General features: G+C 50.4%; 1 protein-coding gene across 1 annotated transcript in view; it reads right to left on the reverse strand.

Annotated features, from left to right (window-relative positions):
- LOC144130253 (venom allergen 5-like) overlaps positions 1-20,292 on the reverse strand; it is a 50,770-nt gene that overhangs the window by 12,072 nt on the left and 18,406 nt on the right. Inside the window, exon 5 of the mRNA XM_077664217.1 lies at positions 2,033-2,126. Within this exon, the coding sequence (XP_077520343.1) occupies positions 2,033-2,126 (94 nt within the window). The remainder of the gene's footprint in view (positions 1-2,032; positions 2,127-20,292) is intronic.

Raw genomic sequence — 20,292 nt, forward strand, 5'->3', positions numbered from 1 at the left:
CACCGCACAGCCCACGGGCGCCTTGTACATTCCGCCACCATCGAAACGCGGCCGCCGCGGCCAAGATGGAACCCGGGAACTCAAGTTCAATATTCTAGCGTTCTAATCACTGAGCCACGGCGGCGGGTCTGTAATAGAGGGCTCCTGAATAATTTCGACCACCTGGGGGTCTTAAGCATGCACCGGCATCGCACAGCACGCGGAAAATTGGAATTGGATTCTTGAGAAACGAAATGGTAGAGTGTCTCACATCTCGGTGGACACCTGAACCACGCCGTAGGGGAAGGAATAAAGAGAGAGAGTGAGAAGAAAGGAACACCTTTAACGTGCACTCACATCGCTCAGCTCACGTGCGCCTTTTGCATTTCGTCTCCACTGAAACGCGGCAGCCGCGGCCGAGTTGGAACCCGTCGACTTCGGCTCTTTTTTACAGCGAAGCTGTATACCTCTACCGACCAAGACAATTTTCGTGTCGTCGTCCGCAAAAAACGCCAGGCTGAAAATTGAATGCTACTCTGAGTGGAAAAGTACCCAAGAGCATAGAAATCATATACCTTCTGATCAGAAGGCAGTCGCAATATAGAAAATAAAATATATGTTAAGAATAACAAAAAAACCCTAAAAGCTTTAAATATAAACATGTTGAAGAAATTATACTTACACATGCATATGTAAATTATATAAAAATAAAAATATAAAACACAAAAATTGAGATGTAAATAAAAAAAATTGAAAAAATTGTGGCTCAAATCCACGCTGCGAAGGTGGTTGGACAGCGAATCTATAAAACGACACCCAGTTACCCATTGCGTTGTCACTTGGACGTGCGCACTGCCTCTGTGCTGAATTTCGACTCGCTTGAAGAAGTCCACCACGCAGTATGGTTTGAATGGGGAGAAGATCTTTTACACTACTTGAATATCTTGATGATGGTGTAGAAGAGCAGATTCACATATACTGCACACACCACCGGATCGTTGCTCACGAGGTCCGACGCATCGATCAGCCGTAACTCGTGGAGCGGTCGCTGCAACTCCGGATTGTCCTGCACCCTTATTTTCTCAAGGAGTGCAGCCAAACGGTTCCAATGTATTTCCGATGCAGTTTATTTTTGTTGCTTATTTTCAATGTTTTTAGTTATAGTTTGAAATTTTTATATTTTATATTTTTATTTTTATGAGTTATCTTTATGTATACATATACATATGTATAATTTATTATATATTTTTATGCTTAAATTTTTATTTCCTTTGAATTTTTTGTTTTCTTTATACATATATTTAAATTTTTTACATTACGACTGCTTTATGATCAGTAAGATAACGATTTCTATGCTGTTGGGCACTTTTCCACTTGGAGTAACATTCAATCTTCAGTCTGGGGTTTTTTGCTGACGACGACACGAAAATTTCCTTGAACGGTAGAGGTATACAGCTTCGCTGTAGTAAGCAATAAAAAATAAACGACATCGAAAATACATTGGAAGCGTTTGGTTGCACTCCTCGAGAAATTGAGCGTGAGAGGCAATCCGAATTTGCAGCGACCACTCGAGGAGTTGCGGCTCATCGATGCGTCATACCTTGTGAACAACAATCCGGCGGTGTGTGCCGTTTATGTAAGTCGGCTCTTCGGCACCATCATCAACATATTTAAGTACTGTACAAGATCGCCTCCCCATTCAAACCATGCTACGTGGTGGACTTCAAGCGGGTTGAATTTCTGCACAGAGGCAGTCCGCACGTCCAAGTGACAACGCAATGAGTAACTGGGTGTCGTTTTACAGCTACGCTCTCCAACCACCTTCGCAGCGTGGATTGGAGCCACATTTTTTTACATGCACTCTTTAGTGAAGCAACTGAGGTGTCCGGGAAAGGGTGCGTGGCGACACAGACAAAGAAACGGAGGCTCAGAGATAGGTTTCTGTTGTGGCTGCCAACGAGACCACAGCGGCCTGCATGGGTGCCTTGGCGAAATAGGGCGTTGCTTGCCTGCTGCGTTTTCCATATCGAGAGGTGACGCGATGCGAACTTACGCAGAGCTTGGTCTCGTCGTCGCATTTTCGGCCATCTTCGCACTTAGAGCAGGGTTCTCCTTTCTCGTAAACCGGCTTTCCGTCCTTCCGTCCCCTGCGGAGAAGACGGACCATTGCGCAAGCTCTTGAGCACAAGTGAACCTTGCTAAGGCAGTGGTCGGGGCGAGTAGGCGCCGACATTCGCACCCACCTTTGTGAATTTAGAATGTCCTAAATTCGTCCCCCATTAATTATCAGCATGGCAGGGATGCTACAAAGTTGCCGCAGTGGGCCCGCGAGCCGAGTGCGCTGCAGAGCAGAGGCCTCTCGTATATACTTCTAATTACAAGTATTAGTGTACGCTGCAGTTAGATTAAGAGCAGCAACATAACAGAAGTGTTTGAAGTGTGACAGGCTTGAAGAACAGAATTACAAAACTAAACAAATGTTCTGCGACAGCACAAAAAAAAACGTTGAATATGCGGATGCATTACATTAATGCCACTCCAAGCTAGCACTCGCGTCAGCGCTGACTGGTGTTTTGTCTACCTTTGTCCTTGTGTTTTTCGCACTATTCACTACCCAAACTGAATGTCACGGAGTGCGCCCATATCAGCTTCGTTTAAGTTGACCAATAACATCATCACATCATGTTTTTCTGTACCTATAGCCGACGCTGAGTTTGTTGCTCTGTGTTAGGGATCAGACCTCTCATTTCCCATCCCTCCATTTAGCTCATCGGCCTGATTATCAGCCCTGTTTAGCCGGCATTGCGGCCCAATAGGTCAGCACCTGCACCAGTTCTGAACCTTTGCGTTTATTCGTTGTAGGTACGATGGAGTTCCAAACTACTGCGAGCATTTTACTGCCCCTAAAGCCGATTATTTTTCTCCAAAATGGTTGGCATAACGGTTTTCTCAACTATTTAACAATAAGCTTGCAAATAGAGTTGGTCTAGCAAAGTTCTTTATCATTAATTCATGTATTTAGGGGCTTAGCAGGACAAATTGAATGCGTGAAGGACAATAGGATGGACAAGTGACCGAGCTTGGTTTTTAATGTGACGATCATAACTACTTAAATGCATTGGTATAGTGATGAAGCAGGTTTTAGTGCACAGGTGATGTCAATACAAGCTTATGTCAACTCAGCGCTGTTAGCCTGAGTAATATTGTGCGGTGGCAATACGAAATCAGCCAAATTATTCCGATCTATATCTATTCAGGCAAGTTCAGCGTGGAGACGGTCCCATTTAAGAGCCTCACATGCGAGTGGTCTTTACGGACGGTTAAGTTGCCTTTCGAACTTACTGTTAGAGTCAGATTGCTTGCTGAGTGACCCTGCGTGGTCCTCGCTCATTCACGAAATGGTGCCCTTCGTTGGTGAGCGGGGCATTACTCTTGGTAGTAATATTGTGCTATATATGTAATGGTTTTGAAACATTACAATTTAGCTCAACAAGCTTACCGCTTGACGAACTCCTCTCGGTCTCTGAATACATTAAATCGCAGATATGACATATTCATAAGGTAGGGAACCAGTAATTAGAGTAATTTATAACAGCTAGGGATATTTGACGTGCACTGACACCGCAAAGCACACGGGTGCCTTTTGCATTGCGCTTGGGCACTGTGCGATGTCAGAGCTCTTAAAAAAAATGCCGCTTGAGAAAACGAGAGTGAGGAGGTGGGGAGGCAGGGAAAAAAATTGAAAATTGTTTTTTCCGGGAAAGGAGATGGCGCAGTATCTTTGTCACATATCGGCGGACACCAGAAGCGCGCCGTAAGGGAAAGGATTAACGGCCTCTCGTATCGAGCTCCAAATTCAGCACAAGCCGCGCCGCGGTGGCTCAGTGGTGTTGCAAATGGGTTGCAAGCCCCAAGGGTAGCGTTGGCCTGGCGGCCTGGGGCAAAGCTGGAAACATCCGAAGGTCCCGGCAAAGGATGAGTCGACTGGCAACAGAACAACTTGTTTATTCTGGCATCGCAAAAGAGCAGCCGGTCAGGGCGACCACGTTACTCGAAGGAAGAAATCGAAGTCTCTCTCTGGCGTCCGGGGCAGCGACCTTCGGAGTCGAGGGCAAGAAGGAACGGCTTGGGATGAGTCGCCCGATACGGCGACGCTCGTTCATGTTCAGACGTGACGGGCGCGTCCGCCGGGCCGGCGCCGGTCAGACCTCCTCGCCTCCCAGTTGGGGAGCTCCTCTCCCCGGCTGCCGCGCTTTGACAAGCGTGGGCACCAACATGCACACACACACACACACACGACGACACGTGGCATTGAAACCTGCCTGGACGCGCTTGGCGGGAGGCGTTACGGCAGCACTGAACGGGCCCAAAATGACCGCCGCTTTGAACGAAGCCCCGGCGTCCGTTGCATCCGCGCCGGCTATACCGCGCGTCGTAGGCGAAACGTAACAGACCGCCCCGCCGGGAGAAGGAGATCCCGATGGTCAGGGGACTGCATCCGCTGTCCGGAGGGATGTCGCTCGATGATGCTCGTAATTGAAACCGGTCGTCCCTCGACGTTGCTTGAGCGCAGCGCACAGAGAAGGCCTCGTTCTCAGGTTCAGGATCACACAGTTCAGGATCACACAGGACACTGCAAAGTCACTTCGGGAGAGTTGCCATTTTTGTCCTCGTTCCCAGCAAGCGTTAGAACTACGCCGAAACGCAACCGCTCAGTCAGCAAGCACGAGACAACCCTCACTAAGCTATGCCAGGCTCTTTCCCCTTTTATACTACTGCCTAGTTCCTTACAGTAGTCAAGCAGCACTCAGAACGCGTCCACAAATTGGAAAATTGCACTAGAAAGCACATAATCACTTTGAAACACTAAACAAAAGCAATATGTTAAAAATCTTGCCTCAGGAAGAAAACTTCAGTAACAAACAACTTTGAGGCGGATTCCTACGTTAGGGGCTTCGACTTAAGCCATTGGCGTTACCGTTGAGACTCCCCTTTTTGTAACGCACCTCAAAAGAATATTGTTGCAAAGCGAGGCTCCAGCGCAGGAGGCGGCCATTTTTGGGAGAGATGGTCTGCAGCCATTGGAGAGGGCAGTGATCCGTCTCAATGATAAACCTCTAGCCGGCTAGGTAGCATGACAATTTCTGAACGGCCCACACGAGACACGCACACTCTTTCTCGGTGGCGCTGTACGCCTGCTCACGACAGGTCAGCTTACGACTAGCATACAGGACGGGGTGTGCCACTTCTCCATTGTCCCTTTGGCACAGTACAACGCCCATGCCTCGCTCACTAGCATCGCACTGAACAACGAACCCTTTTGTGTAGTCTGGCGATCGTAGCACAGGCTGGCTTGTTAGGGCGCTCTTTAAGGCGTTAAAAGCTCTTTCCTTTGTCTCGCTCCAGACGACTGTTTGGGGCTCTGTTTTTCTTAGAGCATCCGTCAGGGGAGCCGCGATATCGGAGTACCTGGGGATGTACCTCTGATAGTAGCCGGCGACACCTAAGAACGACCGAATATCGGTCTTCGTGCGCGGTTGCGGGAAGTCTCGCACAGCGGCCACCTTTATTTCAGAGGGGCGACGACGACCCTGTCCAATCACGTGACCGAGGTAGACAACCTCGGCCTGTGCTAATTGGCACTTGGGAGCCTTGACTGTCAAGCCCGCTTCGCGCAGGCGGGTTAGCACTGCCCGAAAGTGTGCCATATGCTCAGACCAGGATGCGGAGAATATCGCTACGTCGTCTAAATACGGTAAAGCGAATTCTTCCTGTCCCCGCAACACTTTGTCCATGAGGCTTGAAAAGCAGTATGGCGCGTTCTTCAAACCAAAACTCAAAACTTTAGGACGGAATGTTCCCATTGGTGAAATGAACGCCGCATACCTACTAGCCTCTTCTGTAAGTGGAACCTGCCAATAACCCCTGACAAGATCTAGGGTGGAAATAAACTGAGCGCTACTAACTTTCTCAAGGCGCTCCTCGATGTTAGGGATCGGATAAATTTGATCCTTAGTGATGGAATTAAGCCTGCGGTAGTCGACGCAAGGACGAGGTTCCTTGCCCGGTACCTCAACTAAAATCAAAGGGGAGGTATAATCACTCTCACCCGCCTGAATAACACCGAGCTGTAGCATTTTCTTTACCTCAGCCTCCATAATATCGCGCTGGCGGGGTGACACCCGGTACGCCTTGGATCGTACTGGCTCTGGGGAGGTAAGTTCTATATCATGAGTAAGGACAGAAGTCCTACCAGGCCTCTCAGAGAACTGACCTTGAAACTCTTGTAAGAGTTGGTGTAGTTCGGTTTTCTGCTCAGGCGACAGCGGTGCTTTACCGATTAAGTCACTAATGACCTGATCGGTGTCTTCCCTGTTCGTCACTGAGCTTAGTCCCGGAAGCTCGACCGGAAGCTCTTCTAACTTTCCCGTGTCGGGCATTTCCTCTCCAGTACCTGGTGCCTTCAACGCTACAGGCTCAATTTTATCCAGTTCTGACGTGCTCGGAATATCAGCTTGCTGCGCCTCCGACCCTTTTTCATTGTTCGACAACGTCGGCCCCGCAACTACCGCCTTTGCAGCGAGCTCCCGAACTCTCGATCTGGTTAAGGCCTGAACGCTAGCCTCACCAAACAAAAGCCCCTTCTCGCGCAGGAGGTGATCGGACCTGTTCGAAAATAGGTACGGGTACTGGGGGGGGGGGGCAGCATAGATGACACCGCGGCCTCCGTCTCAAGTGCTCCGAAAGGTCCTTCAATAAGCACTTTTGCTACGGGCAGACACACGCTATGAGCTTCCACGGCTTGCTTGATCCATGCGCACTCGCCCGTGAACATATCGGGTTCTACGTAAGAGGGGTGAACTACATTCAATGTAGCTGCGGAATCACGAAGCACTCGGCACTCTTTCCCGTTCACGAGGAAGTCTCGCATGTAAGGCTCGAGAAGCTTCATGTTCTCGTCAGTGCTACATAATGACAAACACACGACTTCTCTTTTTGTTTCTGGACACTGCGCCGAAAAGTGACCCGGCTTCTGGCACGTATAACACACGCGCGCTTTCCTCCTCTCGAACCGCTTTCTGCGTTGGGCTTCGGCTGCCGCCGTCTCCTTACGTTCGGTAGGACTGCTTTCACTCGCATCCGCACTACGTGTGTCCCCCCTTGCTCTCATGGGTCTCATCGGCCTCTCAGACTTGGAGCCAAATTCACCCTTTTGACCGTCCTTAGCTCCGCGAGCCCGACGCGTCACAAACTCCTCGGCTAGCTCGGCGGCTTTAGCCACTGTACTAACGTCTGGCCTATCCAAGACCCAGTACCGCACGTTCTCAGGTAACCGACTATAAAACTGTTCTAGCCCGAAACACTGCAGAATTTTCTCGTGGTCACCAAACGCTTTCTCTTCTTTGAGCCACTCCTGCATGTTTGACATAAGCCTGTAGGCAAACTCTGTATATGATTCACTTCTGCCTTTTTCATTTTCCCGAAACTTCCGACGGAACGCCTCCGCTGACAGCCTGTACTTTTTTAGCAGACTCGATTTCACTTGGTCGAAATCCTCTGCCTCCTCTCTCTTCAAGCGAGCGACTACGTCGGCCGCCTCGCCGGGTAACAAAGTGAGCAAGCGCTGTGGCCACGTTTCCCGAGAGAACCCCTGCTTCTCGCACGTTCGCTCAAAGTTAACCAGGAACAAACCAATGCCCTCTCCAAGCTTTAACGGCCGCATCAGGTCAGTCATTTTGAACGATACTCGTTCTCCTGCACCATGTGCGTGACTTCCATTACGAGCGCGTTCCATCTCTACCTCGAGACGCTTCATTTCCAAATCGTGTTGACGGTCGCGCTCTTCTTTATGTTCGCGCTCGTCTTTCTCTTTTTGCTCTTTACGTTCGCGATCGTCTTTCTCTTTTTGCTTCCTCTCCTCAATGGTCTCAAGGCATTCCGACAGCTCGTCATCCTCAGCCTCCAACTCAAGAATAGCCCTTAGCAGTTCTGGTTTTCTGAGTTTGTCTGAGACATCCAGACCCAACTCTCTTGCAAGCTCCAGCAATTTCGGTTTGCGCAACGACTTCAAATCCATGGCTGCTCCGAATGCTGCTTTCTCTACTGCCTACTATTGTCTTGCCGCAAACTAACCCGGCAGCAACGACAACACAATTACCAGCTCTGTTCCTGACACTAACAAAAGCCTGGCAAAACTCAGAAGAAGAAAGTCCCGCACTCACCAAACCTCGCAGCCAAGAATTCAGCGCAGTCGTTCCGCTGCAGGCAACCAGTCATCACACAGGGCTCGTTGCACTGCTCCCGGATGGTCGTTGTGCTGCTCAGCATACAGTTGACCGCATATCTTCGCTGCTGGCCTCCGTTGTCGGGATCCCACCGCTGGCAACCAGTTGTTGCAAATGGGTTGCAAGCCCCAAGGGTAGCGTTGGCCTGGCGGCCTGGGGCAAAGCTGGAAACATCCGAAGGTCCCGGCAAAGGATGAGTCGACTGGCAACAGAACAACTTGTTTATTCTGGCATCGCAAAAGAGCAGCCGGTCAGGGCGACCACGTTACTCGAAGGAAGAAATCGAAGTCTCTCTCTGGCGTCCGGAGCAGCGGCTTTTATACCTTCGGAGTCGAGGGCAAGAAGGAACGGCTTGGGATGAGTCGCCCGATACGGCGACGCTCGTTCATGTTCAGACGTGACGGGCGCGTCCGCCGGGCCGGCGCCGGTCAGACCTCCTCGCCTCCCAGTTGGGGAGCTCCTCTCCCCGGCTGCCGCGCTTTGACAAGCGTGGGCACCAACATGCACACACACACACACACGACGACACGTGGCATTGAAACCTGCCTGGACGCGCTTGGCGGGAGGCGTTACGGCAGCACTGAGCGGGCCCAAAATGACCGCCACTTTGAACGAAGCCCCGGCGTCCGTTGCATCCGCGCCGGCTATACCGCGCGTCGTAGGCGAAACGTAACAGTGGTTAAGCGCTCGGCTGCTGATCCGGAGTTCCCGGGTTCGATCCAGACCGCGGCGGCTGCGTTTCAATGGAAGCGAAACGCAAAGTCACCCGTGTGCTGTGCAGTGTCATAATAATAATATTAATTGGTTTTTGGGAAAGGAAATGGCGCAGTATGTGTCTCATATATCGTTGGACACCTGAACCGCGCCGTAATGGAAGGGATAAAGGAGGGAGTGAAAGAAGAAAGGAAGAAAAAGGTGCAAAAGTGGAGGGCTCCGGAATAATTTCTACCACCTGGGGATCTTTAACGTGCACTGACATCGCACAGCACACGGGCGCCGTAGTGTTTTGCCTCCATAAAGACGCAGCCACCGCAGTCTGGTTCGAGCCCAGGAACTCCGTATCAGTAGCCGAGCGTCCTAACCACTGAGCCACCTTGGCGGGTGGTGCACCAAGTGTCAGTGCACGTTAAAGACCCCAGGTGGTCGAAATTATTCCGGAGCCTTCTACTACGACACCTCCTTTCTTCCTTTGTCTTTCACTCCCTCCTTTATCTCTTTCTTTACAGCGCGGTTCGGGTGTCGGCATATATGTGAGGCAGGTACTGCGTCATTTTCTTTCCCCCAAAACAAATTTCCATTTTCCGAGGAGGCAGTCATTGTGCTTGCCGTCTCGGACCCGAATTCGAAGGTAATGATCCCAGATTCGCGTCGAGCGTATGAACATTACCTGGCTGGCGGGGTCTCACCTTTAGCCCAGCATATTCCATATTCTAAAGGTGGCAATAAGGGAATCGAGCCCTTCACCCGAAAAAGTAGTAAGTGGTTTTATTAAAAGAATAATAAAAACGGAGGAAAACATTTTTGCTAGCCCCGGCATCTGCCATCGATACTGAAGCACCTGAGCTGGGGCAGCGGAAATAAAGGATAGCAAGCAGAATGGAGAAATGAAATGAAAGAGGTGAGGGGACAGGAAGAGAGGATATGGGGAGATAATATACACGAACTATTGACACAATAAGATATGTGTACAGGTTGCGCGCGTGATTATTTAATAATGAAGCAATAAAAACACATGCGCACAGGATTATGGCGGTGTGTTCGGCTTGAAACACTCCGGCACGGGACGGCCCGGTATTGCACTGCCTCCGGGATCGGCGCGGGGCATATTAGCGCGCGCCTTTTCTTTCTATCTTCGCTCTCCTATGCTTTAACTGCTCTAATTGCAGCACGCGGCAGCGAGTGTGGTTCGGCTTAAATCAGTAGGCAGGCTCGTGCACTTTTCTTTCTTCCTGTTAGCAACAGCAGCAGCAGCACTATGTTGACTACAACTGGAGTGGGGCGTCCAGTTAATCGTCGAAGGTAGCACTCGCGCAGCGCTCGGCCACTTGTAACTACCTGGCGGACAGCAGAAAATTGGTTTTCGGGCAAAGGAAACGGCGCTGTATCTCTCTCACCTAAGAGAAGGAAGAAAGAGGTGTTGTAGTGGAAGGCTGAAAAAAAAATTGAAAAAAAAAAATTTGTAGAAAGATGACTGAAGCCAACCAGGTTAATATTTTGAAAAACACGACGTTTCGGGACCGGCTTGGTCCCTTCTTCACGGTGTGACTATGGGCGAGGCGTAGCTCGGCTTTTTAAGCCCTCGTGTTGAATAAATCCGGGTCAATAGCCGCAAACCATAGATTTAAGACGAAGGAAGTGTCCCCAGGGAGCGATTAACATTCCTTCGTGTCTGTTGTATTTGCCACGACTCCAGCAGAGGCCTCCTGCGCTGGTTAGCTTCGGTCTCCAGTAGAATAGTGCCGTCAAAGTCAATTCGGTGGTCACATTCCTCGCAGTGTTCGGCCACCGCGCTGCGCTGACGGTTCATTTGTCAGACGTCCTCTTTGTGTTGCCTCATTCTTTTGGCGAAGTTCTTCGTTTTCCCCATGTACGAGGCCGCGCAGACTGAGCAGGGAATCTTGTATACAACCCCTTGGGCCCTTTCTTTTGGGTGACAGTCTTTCGGGCGGGGAAGGAAGCGTCCGATGGTGGTAGCCGGTTTGTGCGTTGTTAGCAACCCTTCTTTACCGAGAATTCGAGCCAGCGTCTTACTCACGCCTTTCACGTATGGTATGCAAACACGTTTGCGCTTCTGGCGTGTGTATGCGGAAGGAATACAGCTGTTTTTGTTTTTTATTTCTTGCTTTTGACTGACGCGTCCGATGAATGAACTGGGGTACCCATTTTTTAGATATCGGAGACTACTCGGTTCTTTTTTATTCATGTGAAGAACATATGGTATCGGCTCTTTTCAGTAAAGATGTAATGACAGATTCCTTGTGGGGAGTGGGATGATTCGATTTGAAATGGAGGTACCGTCCCGTGTGGGTTGGTTTTCTGTATACCTAGAACCGCAAGCCTTTGTCGTGCCTTGTGAGTAGAACGTCGAGAAAACGCAGACTGCCCTGCTGCTCACGTTCAGCTGTAAATTGTATGGCCGGTTCAGTTGAATTTAGATGCATTAGGAGGTTTTCTACTTCTGACATTTTCACCACACAAAAGCAGTCGTATACATATCGAAAGAACAACTTTGGCTTGGGATTGAAGGTGGCAAGCGCCCGGCTTTCGACGTATTCCATGGTTAAATTAGCCATTGTGACCGATATCGACGCCCCCATGGCTTAAAAGCCAAGCTGCGCCTCGCCCGTAGTCACACCGTGAAGAAGAGACCGAGCCGGTGCCGAAACGTCGTGTTTTTCAAACATTAACCTGGTTGGAATCAGTCATCTTTCTACTAAATTAATTTTCCCAACCAGACAGACTTCTGTCGAATGTTGTCTTTTCTGAAAAAAAAAAATGTTTTTTAGGGAAAGAAAATGGCGCAGTATCTGCTCACATCTCGGTGGACACCTGAACTGCGCAGCAAGAGAAGGGATAAAGGAGGAACTGAGAGAAGAAAGGATGGAAGAGGTGCCGTAGAGGAGGGCTCCGAAATAATTTCGACACCTGGGATCTTTAACATGCACTGACATCGCATAGCACACGGGCGCCTATGAGCTTCGCCTCCATCGAAACGCTGCCGCCGCGGTCGGGTTCGAACCCGCGAACTCCACATCAGTAGGATTTGACACCACTGCTCAACCGAATTTCAGACGACCAGAATGGACTGATAGTTATGGTATTATTTCCATGAGCGAATGTTCGGCTGGGTGGCCATAAACGCAGTCCGGAGAGAGCGCAGTGCCCGGGAAGCTGCACGGAAGTGTAAATGAAAGGGCAGAGCCTGCAAATATGCAGAGTGTGTAATGGAGGAGGAATGTGCTCTGACGCCGCTTGCTATACTGCGCAGAGCGGCAAGATACCGCAGAACCTTCGATCAAAATCTACAGTACATGTCGCCGAAGTGAAGGGAAATGGATTAATGGCGAACATTTCGAATTGTGTGTCGCCAAAGTTGTAGCTGTAACTCGCGTTACAGATAACTTAAAGCCCTGCAAATATTGCTGCATGCAAGAAGACGCCAAAGTCGACGACTGGGTCTACGAGCGTGAGGCGGGAAGAGCAAGAAGCTGAAATGCGCAGGAACTCTCTCTGGTTGACCAGTAAATAGTTTTATATCTTTAAGCTCTCCTCGGGGTTATATCCAGTCGTGACACTGGTGGAGGTTCTGGGTATGCATAGGACTCCTTCCGGCGGTCCACAGCGGGTCCCGAACATCGAAATGCCTGTGCATAGCGCTAGCCTCCGCCGTCGAGGCCTTGCCCCGGAGTACAACCATCTGCCGGGTGGCTCTTCAAACGTCAAAGTTCGCCAGGTTCCCCGCCTACGCCGGTGACTCTTCCCAACACCAAAGTGCCAGAGTGTTTCTGCGGGAACGCGTTTGAAGATGTGGAAGACTGGCTCGACCAATTGGAACAAGTGGCGAATTTCAACCAGTGGAGCGCGGACCAGAAGCTTTGAAACGTCTATTTTGCCCTTCAGGATAGTTATAGAGCTTGGTTTGTAAGCCACGAGGCCAGCTTGTCCACATGTAATGACTTCCGCCGTCATCTTGTGGACGCTTTTGCCAGTACTGATCGAAGAGAGAATGCGCTGCGCCTGCTTGAAGTGTGCGTCCAGAAGCCAAATGAAAGCGTAGCTATGTTTGCGGAAGACATGACTCGCCTCTTTCGCCGTGCCGACCCCCATATGATTGAGCAAAGGAAGCTATGGCATCTCATGCGTGGTGTCAAGGAGCAGGTGTTTGCTGGCTTGGTGTGCGACCACCTCAAACCGTCAGTGAGTTCGTCAAGGACGCTACAGCTATAGAGCGAGCCCTCCAAGAACGGTGCCGCCAGTACGACCGACCCTTCAACGGTGTTCCGACGACTGCGGCGGCGCTCACTGCAACCGATAGGACCACTCTTTGAGATCTCATTCGAGAAATTGTCCTTAAGGAGCTGCAGCGAATTACTGCTACGAGCGTTCAGTCACCACAGGCCGTCGCAGCAGCCGTCAGGAAAGAGCTCCGGTACGCCCTGTCACCGTCTGCACCATACCACGAGTCTCACCCAGTTGACAACACGGCAGCCATTTGCGAACAATACCACATGCCACAACCCGACAGCAACACGGCCATCATTACTTCACCTTACTACGAGCCGCAACCCGCGAGCTATGCGGCAGTCCTTCGTCGCCCGCCGCAAGACCACGCCCCACCGAGCTCACCGAGCCATCAGCAGACGCGATTCTTCCAGGGGCCGCAATGGGCACCTCCCGGCCGCTCTCAACCGCGCCGAACTGACATGTGGCGCTCTTATGACAGCCGACCACTGTGCTTCTTCTGCGGACAACCTGGCCATGTGTATCGGTACTGCCGCTACCGCCAAGAAGGGTAGGCCTTCTAGCCTGCTTCTGCTCGCCGCCATTTCGGCGCTATCCCTGCCCGAATCAAGGATCAGCCGCTCAGCAGAGAAGCCGACTCACCGGGCTCAATTCCACCGCCGCTCCCTATCTCCACAGCGTTCATCTTCGCCGACGCGTCGTCGCGATGCGGACATTAGCGGAATGTGGACCCCGAGCCCTCGCCGGGGAAACTAACGGCCGCAACCTCGCGAGGGGAGGTTGCAACCTGTCGAAAAGTTTCAAAGCCCTCACTACCGCCGCAACTGCCGACTGCAACCCGTGATTCTGACGCCGTGGTTCACATTGACATTGTCGCACTACCACCGAAAATACCGCCTACATTACCGCCGAAAATGCCGAACCAGATAAGCAGCCCCGACAACGAAACTGACAGCGCCGACCTTACCGAACTTCCGCCGCAAATGCCGAACGAGACGAGCAACCCAGACGATCTTGTTAGCGCTGACCTGGCCGTTTGCACTGATGGGCTGGAGACACGCTCTGGTGGATACCGGGACGGATTTTTCAATTCATCATCAGCCTGACTACACCCATTTCAGGGCAACGGCCTCTCCCATGTTTCTCCAATTAACCCTGTCCTTTTCCAGCTGCGCTACCCCTATGCCTGCAAACCTCCTAATCTCATCCACCCACCTTTCCTTCTGCCGCCCACTGCTACGCTTGCCCTCTCTTGGAATCCCCTCCGTTACCCTTAAGGACCAGCGCTTATCTTGCCTTCGCAGTACATGCCCTGCCCAAGCCCATTTCTTCCTCTTGACTTCGACTAGGGTGTCATTAACGCGTGTTGTTCCCTCACCCACTCTGCCCGCTTCCGGTTTCTTAACGTTACACCTATCATTTTCCTTTCCACGGCTCCCTGTGTTGCCCTTCACTTAAGCTGAACCGTTTTCGTTAGCATTCACGTTCCTGCCCCGTAGGTTAGTACCGGTAAGATACAGCTGTTGTACACTTTCCCCTTGAGGGATATTGGTAACCTGCTATTCATGATCTGAGAGAACCTGCCATATGCGCTCCACCCCATTCTTATCATTCTAGGTATTTCCCTCTTATGATCCGGATCATCTGTCACTACCTGGCCTAAAAAGACAAATTGCGTTACCACTTCAAACACTTCATTGCCAAATGTGAAGTACTGTTCTGTGGCTAGACGGTTGAACATTACTTTGGTTTTCTGCATGTTAATTTTTAGACCCACCGTACTGCTCTGGCTGTCTAACTCATTGATCATGATTTGCAGTTAATCTCCTGAGTGACTCAGCAAGGCAATGTCATTAGCGAATCGCAGATTATTTAGGTATTCTACATTAACTCTTATCCCCACCTATTCCCAATTGAGGCGTTTAAATACCTCCTTTAAACAGGGGCGGTGAATAGCATTGGCGAGATCGTGTCCCCTTGACTTACGCCTATTCTTATTGAAATTTTATTGCTAACTTTATGGAGGACTATGGTAAATGTACAGATCCTATATATATATATATATATATATATATATATATATATATATATATATATATATATATATATATATATATATATATATATATATATATTGCAGTATTTTGACATAAGGCTGATGTACACCCTGCTTCCGCAATGCCTGAGCCATGCTTTCTCATAATCAATGAAGGCTATATAAAGGGGTTGGTTATATTTCAATTATTTTTAAATTATTAGCCAAAACTAGGCTTACACGCTGCGCAAAGTAAAAACCGAATGGACTGGGCCAGTAATGAGAAGTGCTGGGGGTCAGCTACTGGCACCGACTGGGAAGTGCTGCACTGCCCGGATAGGAATAGGAAACTCAAGTGTTCGTTGGCAGCTTCGTTATTCTCTATGATTGTTGCAAAGGCCTCATCTTGGGCTGGACGTTCTGAGCCTTTATGGGGCTGTAATCAGCTTTCCGGACAACGTCGTTGTCTTAAACAATATTCATGAAGACCTTGGTTATGCGGAAGTACCACTGACGCCCTTACGCGTTGCCAATGAGACGGTGAAATTACCTCCGCGATCATGCTCCCTTGTTGAAGTGAAGTGCGACGTTGCGCATACTGGCGATGGTGTCGCCGAACGGGAAGTCACCCTGATGCTCAGCCGAGGTGTTTCTATAGCTCGAGGGCTAGTCAATTTGGCCAATGGGCAAAGCGAAGTGGTGCTGACAAACAACAGCGACGAGCGTCAGCAAATTCCCAAAAGCACAACTGTGCCCCTTTTTAACAGCTTCCCAAGTGCGCAGGACTGTTTTTTGCTGCAACAGGAAGGATCAGTGAGCAAGGCACCCGCAACCGTCGTCGATGTGAGCCAAAATTGGTCGTCTTCAGAACGGGAACGCCTTTTGGATCTCATAGATCACTTTCGAGACTGTTTTGCTTCAGAATCGTGGATCGGCCAAACGCCTTTGTCCAAACATCGCGATTCGCCCGATTGGACAAAACAATTACCATGTGGCTCCCAAAGAACGCGAAGCCATTGAGCGCCAGGTGGCCGAAATGCTTAGAGACGACGTTATCCAGTCCCTGGGCTTCCCCCGTGGTACTTGTTAAAAAAAAGGACGTCAGCGTACGATTTTGCATTGACTGCCGGAAGCTCAACCAAGTGACCAAAAAAGACGTGTAACCTCTCCCTCGCATCGATGATTCCCTTGATCGGCTACGAAATGCATGTTACCTCTCATCAATGTATTTGAAAAGTGGATATTGGCAAATTGAAGTAGATGAGAGGGATCGGGAGAAGACAGCATTCGTTACTCCCGACGAATTGTATGAGATTAAGGTTCTTCCATTCTGTTTATGCTTGGCACCAGCAATATTTCCGAGCCTGATGGACACTGTGCTCTCGGGACTCAAGTGGCAAACATGCCTGGTGTATCTCGACAACGTGATCGTGTTTTCGGCCACCTTCGAGGAGCATCTACGCCGTTTTCTAGCTGTTTTTCAGGCCATTCGATCTGCGGGCCTCACACTACACCCCGAGAAGTGCCACTTCGGTTACGGGGAGCTGCAATTCTTAGGACACGTCGTTAGCCAAGAAGGTTTCCTGCCTGATCCCGAAAAGCTCTCCGCAGTGGGCAAGTTCTCAACACCTACGGACAAAAAGACGTTGCGGCGCTTCCTGGGGCTTCACGCCTATTACCGTCGATTTATTGCTGGCTTCTCAGGAATTGCCTGGCCATTAACTTCACTGACACGCGACAACGCTGTCTTTCGCTGAGGTGAAGAAGAGCACGAAGCTTTTAATGAGCTCCAGAGACGTCTACAGACTCTACCTTTCCTGGCGCACTTTGATGGCGACGCCCCAACGCTGCTTCATACCGATGCGAGCAATGTGGGTATAGGCGCTGTATGTTTGAAGCGCCAGTATGGTGTGGAAAAAGTGATTGCTTATGCCAGCAGGACTCTCTCTAAAACAGAAGCGAACTACTCGGCAACAGAAAAAGAATGCCTTGAAGTGGTATGGGCGGTTATGAAATTCCGCCCCTACTTGTACGCTCGCCTCTTTCAAGTCGTTAGCGACCATCACTCTCTCTGTTGGCTGACGAACTTAAAGGACCCTTGAGGGAGACTCGCGCGTTGAAGCCTTCGGTTACAAGGGTTCAACATGACGGTTATTTACAAATCCGGAAAGAAGCATGCGGATGCTGACTGCCTTTCGCGAGCACCGGTTGAACGCTCCGCCATGGCCAATGAAGACACTGCTTTTTTTAGGAGTCATTGATGACGCAGCTCTTTGCGAACAGCAGAAATAGGACCAGGAATTGCTCACTTTTATTAATTTATTGGAGAAGCGAACTACGGCTGCGCATAAGATTTTCGCACGCAGCCTCTCTTCATTCTTTCTTCGCAACGACGTAACTTACAAGAAGTTCCGTCCTGGGGGGAACAGGCATCTATTCGTCGTCCCAACAGCTCTCCGCCCAGAAGTCTTGCATGCGTGCCATGACGAGACAACCGCCGGCCACCTAGGCTACACCCGCACATTGGCTAGAGTACAGCGCGGATACTACTGGCAGAAACTGCCGGCGACAGTGAAGCACTACGTACGGACGTGCGTAGACTGCCAACGTCGTAAACCACACCCTGAAATACCAGCCGGCCTATTCCACCCTCTTCAAGTGCCAAAGACACATTTCAAACAAATTGGCATGGACCTCCTGGGACCATTTCCGACGTCTACTGCTAAGTAATAAAAGGATAATTGTCGCCACCAATTATCTAACTCGCTACGCCGAGACAAAGGCTCTGCCCAGGGGTACCGCCTTCGAAGAAGCTCGGTTCTTCGTTGAGGACATTGTCCTTAGATATGGCGCTCCGGCACTCATTATAACTGACCGACGAACTGTCTTTACGGCCGAGCTTTTGGAAACCATTCTCCGCCTCAGCGGTACCAGTCATCGTAAAACGACGGCCTCTCACCCTCAAACCAACATATTCACGAAACGCCTCAATAAGACCACCGCAGACATGCTCTGTATGTACAGTACTCACGGATTGAAATAGGACATTCGGAGCGCTAGCCTTGCAGTGCCACGCAGGCATGTGGTAAGCCACAGGCCGGCTCATTGGCTACTGGAAGGAACAATTCTGCTTTGTAGATGTTCTCCCTCTCGCGCCATACCACAATGCACCACCTTGGTTCCATGAGTGTCTACGGGCGGCGCTCCATGAAGCGACGGCCACGCGCTCCGAATGTCCTATTTCAATCCGTGAGTACTGTACGTCAATGTGGACCACAAGAATTGGGACGAAATTCCCTACGACACGTTCGCCTACAATACGGCACAACAAGACACCACTGGCATGACGCCTTTCAGCCTTCTCCATGGGCCACCAGTGACAAATATTGGACGCCATGTTGCTCCCGAATGTCGACGGCGACGATGTCGATCAGGACGCCGAGGAATTCGCACAGCGCGCAGAGGAAGCTCTCCAACTAGCGCGTGCTCCCGTCAGAACTCAGCAGGAGTATGATTCACGACTCTACAATCATCACCACAGACATGCAATATATAAAAACCTGGCGACGAAGTGTGGGTCAGGACGCTTATTCGCTGCCCTGGACTATCCAAAAAACTATTACGGCGATACTTCGGGCTCTATGTTGCACTGAGAAGTTTAACCGACGTAACGTATGAGGATGTCCCCGACGGGTTATCGACATCCAAGCGACGCCAGAAACAGGTCGACGTCGTCCATGTTGTACGCATGAAGCCGTTCTATTTGGACCGATCTTGACCTCCTACTTCCTTTTGTGACCATCGAGACGATGCTTCCTGAGGAGGGGGGCAAATGCCTCATGCAAGAAGACGCCCAAGATGACGACTGGGTCTACGAGAGCGAGACGGGAAGACAAAGAAGCTGAAGCCCGCAGGAACTCTTTCTGGTTGACCAGTAAACCGTTATCTTTAAGCTCTCCTCGGGGTTCTACCGAGTCGTGACAATATTGTGCATTTAGCCTCATTCGAAACAGAGCCTCTGCGGCTGGAACATCATCTTGCGTCCAGCGCAGGGGCTTCCGGCCTCTAGTAATCGATGCACCGCCTAAGATCCGGAGAGGTTTGGGAATTTGAAAGCCGGCAAAATATAGTTATTAAGCACGAATTTGAAAAAAAAATGACGGAGGGCGCTTTTCCACTGAAGCGTTGTGAATGCCAAAACATTTGTGTGTCATCGTGGGCTACTAGTTGACTAAATGTGTTTACTAGCTCGCTTTGGTTTACAAGGATTTAACGTCCCAAGGCGACTCAGGCCATGAGGGACACCACAGTGAAGGACTTCGGTAATTTCGACCACCTGGGGTTCTTGGACGTGCACTGGCATCGCACAGTACACGTGCCTCTAGCATTTCGCCTCCATCGATATGCGACCACCGCGGCCGGGATCGAACCCGCGTCTTCGGTTCAGCAGCCGAGCGCCATACCCACTAAGTTACCGCCGCGGCTGTTCACTTGTTCGTACTAGCTAGTAACTAGTACTAATGTTTCAAATGCTTTAGCTTGAAGGGCCCTAGGAAAGACTGCACTACATAAGCGTACACAAAGAGCGGCGATTTTAACCTAGCCACACGTCGATTCCGGCTTTGCTGACGGCATTTTCGGTTTTACTTTCGGTCAGATGACGCCATCTCCAGTTCCGGAACCATGGTGAGAATCCGCCGCGGTGGCGCAGTGGTCAGGGCGCTCGGCTACTGATCCGCAGTACCCGGACTCGAACCCTACCGCGGCGGTCGCTTTTCGATGGAGGCGAAACGCAAAGGCGCCCGTGTGCTGTGCGATGTCAGTGCACGTTAAAGATCCCCAGGTGGTCGAAATTATTGCGGTGCCCTCTACTACGGCACCTCTTTCTTCCTTTCTTCTCTCAGTCCCTCCTTTAGCCCTTTCCTTACAATGCGGTTCGGGTGTCCGCCGAGACAGACACTGCGCCATTTTCCTTCCCCAACAGCCAATTTCAGTTTCAGTTTCATGGTGACATCACATTTAATTTTCGTG

The sequence above is a fragment of the Amblyomma americanum genome, chromosome 4 (genome assembly GCF_052857255.1).
Source record: "Amblyomma americanum isolate KBUSLIRL-KWMA chromosome 4, ASM5285725v1, whole genome shotgun sequence".
NCBI lineage: Eukaryota > Metazoa > Arthropoda > Arachnida > Ixodida > Ixodidae > Amblyomma > Amblyomma americanum.